The sequence below is a fragment of the Salvia miltiorrhiza genome, chromosome 3 (assembly GCF_028751815.1).
Source record: "Salvia miltiorrhiza cultivar Shanhuang (shh) chromosome 3, IMPLAD_Smil_shh, whole genome shotgun sequence".
NCBI lineage: Eukaryota > Viridiplantae > Streptophyta > Magnoliopsida > Lamiales > Lamiaceae > Salvia > Salvia miltiorrhiza.
The window spans coordinates 51,075,782-51,080,631 of NC_080389.1; the positions used below are offsets into that span (position 1 = coordinate 51,075,782).

The window sequence follows — 4,850 nt, forward strand, 5'->3', positions numbered from 1 at the left end:
AAGTCCCCGGGCTGTTACTGGTGGTATCAGAGCCGAACCTCTCCCAGTAAGGCGTGGTTCGGGGACTAACCAAGCGGAAGTTGGTGGCCTGTGACGCCCGGGGACAAAGTAAGGAGTGATTGCCAATGCAAAGAGGCATGGACAAGGAGCGGCTCCGATTAAGACTTCCAAGCGGAGGCGCGCATGGATGAACCGAAACACACTCGAACGAGAGGGATTATGAGAATATGCAGGTATGGGACTGCATATTCGAGGAGAGCTGAAAGATTTGATAGGTGTTACTCATATCAACAAGATGCATCTTCTGTTCTGGTACCCATGTGGAAGAAACTCCAAGGTTAAGCGAGCAATTTCGGGATGAGTGACCCCTGGAAAGTTTCTCGAGGAGCGTGCGAGTGAGGACAAAAACACGCTAGAAAAGATATGTGTTGGTTTGTGGGGACAGCCGTCAAGTCTAGAGCCGGATTGTTACTCTACTGCATCCATATGTTGTATTGTCTTCTGTCCTGGATCTTTCGTCTAATGCTACTAAATTCCGCGCGATACTTTGGGCAAAGAGTTTTCCAGCAAGTGTGATTTTATATTTTGTAACGAGTGTAGTTTAAATAGGATGCGAAAATAGTTGAGAAGTCATCTATTAGATGGCATATATAATGTAATTTTGCACATTTTGAGCATAACAAGGCATCATCTTTGTTGTAATGTAAATATGTAATTCTCTCAATATACATGCATTAATATAATATAAAATAATCCAATTGATCCTCTTTCATTGAACAGAAAGAAGTAAAATAGATAAATAATAAATAGAGTTGAGATTCCATAGCATTACTTCTGAGACATAATAAGGCGATATTTGTGTATATTTATTGCAGTAATCTTCAAAAAGTACATTGGATTGTGAAGCTGAATGGCTCAAAATCGAAAAACACCATGATATTTTTTGTACTAATTGCAGAAAATATTACATTCTGTATTAAAAGAATTATAACAATTGACTAAAAATATTTCATTTAATTTGATTTTAATTGTTGATTTGGCCCAATTTTATCGTATTTGGATGATTGGTGCTCTAAACATGCATTATTTGGGAGAATAATTATTCTACAATAATGCATTATTTGTGCTAATAACATTAGTATCATATTGTTGACCAATATATTTTTTAATTATATTTTCTTAATAAAGTTAAATTCATATGAAAGAAATAAATAACACTAATGCACACCTTATAAATATGATAGAAAAACGGCGAAAAAATATTTTTGCTAATGGGTTCTGTTTTATATATATATATATATATATATATATATATATATATAGATTATGCAATACATTATTATAACAGGCCATGCTTTTGACAGGGATTTGTTGGCAGTAAAAAACATCAATGTAACAGTTAGCCAGCCAAATTAGACCTCTCTATTGGCTTTTAATTTTTTTTTCGATCAGTTAAATTTCAGAATCCCAGATCATGTCCCCGTTTAATAAAATTATGGGATATTGGATCTCATCCTTTGATGGGCTTTGTTGGCAATAAAAAATATTAATGTAACAGTTAGCCAGCCAAATTAGACCTTTAATTTTTTTTTGGGTCAGTTAAATTTCAGAATCCCAGGACCATATCCTCTGTTGAACTATGTTGCCTTCCTAGCGAAGAAGTAAATTAATTACCATGTGAAAGATTCCACATCGAAAAAACAAATGAATAAATTAAGCTAGCTGTAAGAGTTACGTATCCGGCCTTAGTGCATGATATAGTATAAATCTGCACCTTTTATAGAAATTTGAAATAAAACACTCTACTCAACATTAAATAGAATAATAGTAAGGGAGCATCTGAATTTGAAAATGGCGAATTGTAGCAATGGCGATTTCGATTGGGGTAGAGCAGTTGAAGAGTTCAGCGAGATGAAAACCGGCGTGAAGGGTCTGATGGACGCCGGAGTGACGGAGCTGCCCCGTCTCTTCGTTCATCCACCGGAGGATCTGCAGAGCCATCCGCCCCACGGCGGACAGCTGGAGCTGCCGACAATAGACCTAGACGGGGCGGAGCGCGGAGGCGCACGGCGGAGGGAGGTGGTGGAGCAGATGGGCAAGGCCGCCGCAGAGTGGGGGTTCTTCCGCATCGTGAACCACGGGATCCCGGCGGGAGAAATGGACGGCATGTTGGAGGCGGTGAAGCGATTCCACGAGCTCCCGGCGGAGGAGAAGCTGGCTTTCTACGCGCCGGCGCACGACCCCCGGCCGGTGAAGCTGAACAGCAACCTCCCCGTGAGGGAGAAGGATCCGGCCAGTTGGAGGGACGTGCTGACGTGCGTGTTTAGAGACGATCAACTGGAGGCGCAACTCATACCTTCAGCCCTGAGGAAGGAAATGCTGGATTATGTCAAGTACATGATGGGACTGAGGGGGCTGATGAACGAGTTACTCGCCGAAGCCCTAGGGCTCCCCACTGACTACCTATCCAATCTGGAGTGCATGAGCAGCCAGTCGCTGGCATGTTGGTATTATCCGGTTTGTCCAGAGCCAAACAAGACCTTAGCCTCACCCACCCATTCCGACTTGACATTCCTGACGCTGCTCATGCAAGACACCACCGGCGGCCTCCAGATCCTCCGCGACGATCAGTGGTTCGATGTGACGCCGGTTCGCGGGGCCCTCATCGCCAACATTGCGGATCTGATGCAGATTATAAGCAATGGCAAGTTCATAAGCGTGCGGCACAGAGTGCGGGCGCAGGCGGTGGGGCCCAGGATATCGGTGGCGTGCTTCTTCGGTCCGAGCGTGAGAGCTACGAGCAAGGCGTTCGGTCCCATAAAAGAGCTCCTTTCCGACGAGAGTGGGCCCAGATACAGAGAGGTTACCCTTCTTCAATACCTCAGCAGTTACAAGAGCAAAGGCGAGCGAGTTGCCTCCGCCTTGCATTATTACCAGATATAACAATGCAATTTCATATTTTAATTTATTCCACCAAATCAGATTGTAATTTACGTCATGCCCTGCGGAATCACTAAGTTGTATTGTATGCGTGCTTGAATAAAAACCAGATCCCACTTGAAATGTTATGCTAATTCAAGAAATAAACGTGAAATACAATAAATAGAGAATCTTAATTTTATGAGGTAAGGAAATATGAGTTTGTAAGATCAAAACAGAGAATAACAGAATGCAACGAAGAAGAAGATTTACGTGGTTCGGCCACTAACGACCTACGTCCACGGAGGGTGAAGAGAAATTTTATTGACAGATTTGAGAGCTCGCCGGAATTACAGAACGTGACCGGAAATCTTGAGAAACACAACTTAAGAAGATTACACAGCACTCACACCAACTACACTCCTTTCTTTCTTGTTACAGTACATAACTAACTGTGAAAGATCGAATTTATAACCCTAACTAACTCACTTAACATTGAGCTAGAAACGACACCGCTTCATCAGAAACGTAATACATGAAGTAAATAAGAAACGCGACTTATAATACTTCATCTGCACAACTCATGCTATTCCTCTGACTAGCGTGGAAAAGTTTCCAGAGCAGAGAAATGACTCCAAAGGAATGACGCCAGAGAAATCATCTTCCAGAGGAATCGACCGCCAGAGGAATCGTCCGCCAGAGGAATCGACCGCCAGAGGAATCGAAATTGTAGCCAAATTCGAAGCCACCTTTCACAACAATCTCCACCTTGGCAAGAAATTGCTGCCAACAAAATATGTATCTCCTTCCCCTCAAAACCATGCCCCACTACAGGGCATCCCTTCCACTTTAGAGATCAGAGCATGACACCAAGTTGATCAATCTTCTACAGTGGTTAAATTTGGTAGAAGGAAGAACCTTGGTTAACATATCAGCTGGATTATCTTCTGTTCCAATCTTAAGAACTTTGACCAACCCTTTAGCAACAATGTCTTTGACAAAATGATGTCGGACATCTATATGCTTTGATCTTTCATGGAATACGCTATGTTTCGTCAAACATATGGCACTCTGACTGTCACAATAGACATTCACTGATTTCTGCCGAATCCCAAATTCCTTTAGTATTCCTTTAAGCCATATTGACTCCTTTACTGCCTCTGTGAGAGCCATGTACTCAGATTCTGTTGTAGACAAAGATACTACACTTTGCAGACTGGATTTCCAAGATATTGCAGAACCATATAGTAAAAATACATAGCCAGTTTGTGATCTCCTGCTGCCAACATTTGCAGCATAGTCAGAATCTACAAATCCCTCTAGAGCTTCCCCATTGAAGTCCTTTATCCTTTCAAACAGAATACCAGTTGATGAAGAACCTTTCAGAAATCTCATAATCCATTTCATGGCTTCCCAATGACATGAATCTGGATCTGCCATATATCTGCTAAGAACACTGATAGCATGACCAAGATCAGGTCTTGTAAAGACCATAGTATACATGATACTACCCACTGCACTCGCATATGGAATTTTATCCATTTCAGCCTTTTGTTTCTGATCTTTAGGCTTCTGCTTTTCAGTTAATTTGAACTGAGGCCCCAGAGGAATGCTGACCACTTTTGCTTCATGCATGTTGAATCTTTTCACAACTTTCTGAGCATAAGCTTCCTGCACCAGCCACAGCTTCCCATTCTTTCTGTCTCTCTTGATATCCATCCCTAATATTCTCCTGGCATCACCAAGCTGCTTAATCTCAAATATAGATTCAAGATCTTTCTTCAAAATCTGAATTTCCCTTTTGCTCTTACTTGCTATAAGCATGTCATCAACATAAAGCAATAAGTAAGATACTATATCTTGTCCAGCATTCTTTATATATACACAGTTGTCATATTGAGATCTATAATATCCAATTTTCCTCATATGGC

General features: G+C 41.6%; 1 protein-coding gene across 1 annotated transcript; it reads left to right on the plus strand.

Annotated features, from left to right (window-relative positions):
* The first annotated feature begins 1,689 nt into the window (after positions 1–1,689).
* Positions 1,690–3,063, plus strand: LOC131014192 (1-aminocyclopropane-1-carboxylate oxidase homolog 1-like). Its single transcript, XM_057942083.1, has one exon. The coding sequence runs from the start codon at positions 1,852–1,854 to the stop codon at positions 2,941–2,943; it is 1,092 nt and encodes a 363-aa protein (XP_057798066.1). The 5' UTR covers positions 1,690–1,851; the 3' UTR covers positions 2,944–3,063.
* The last annotated feature ends 1,787 nt before the right edge of the window (positions 3,064–4,850 follow it).

Coding starts and splice junctions, on each gene's coding strand:
- LOC131014192 (XM_057942083.1), top strand. CDS start 1,852: ATGGCGAATTGTAGCAATGGCGATTTCGATTGGGGTAGAGCAGTTGAA.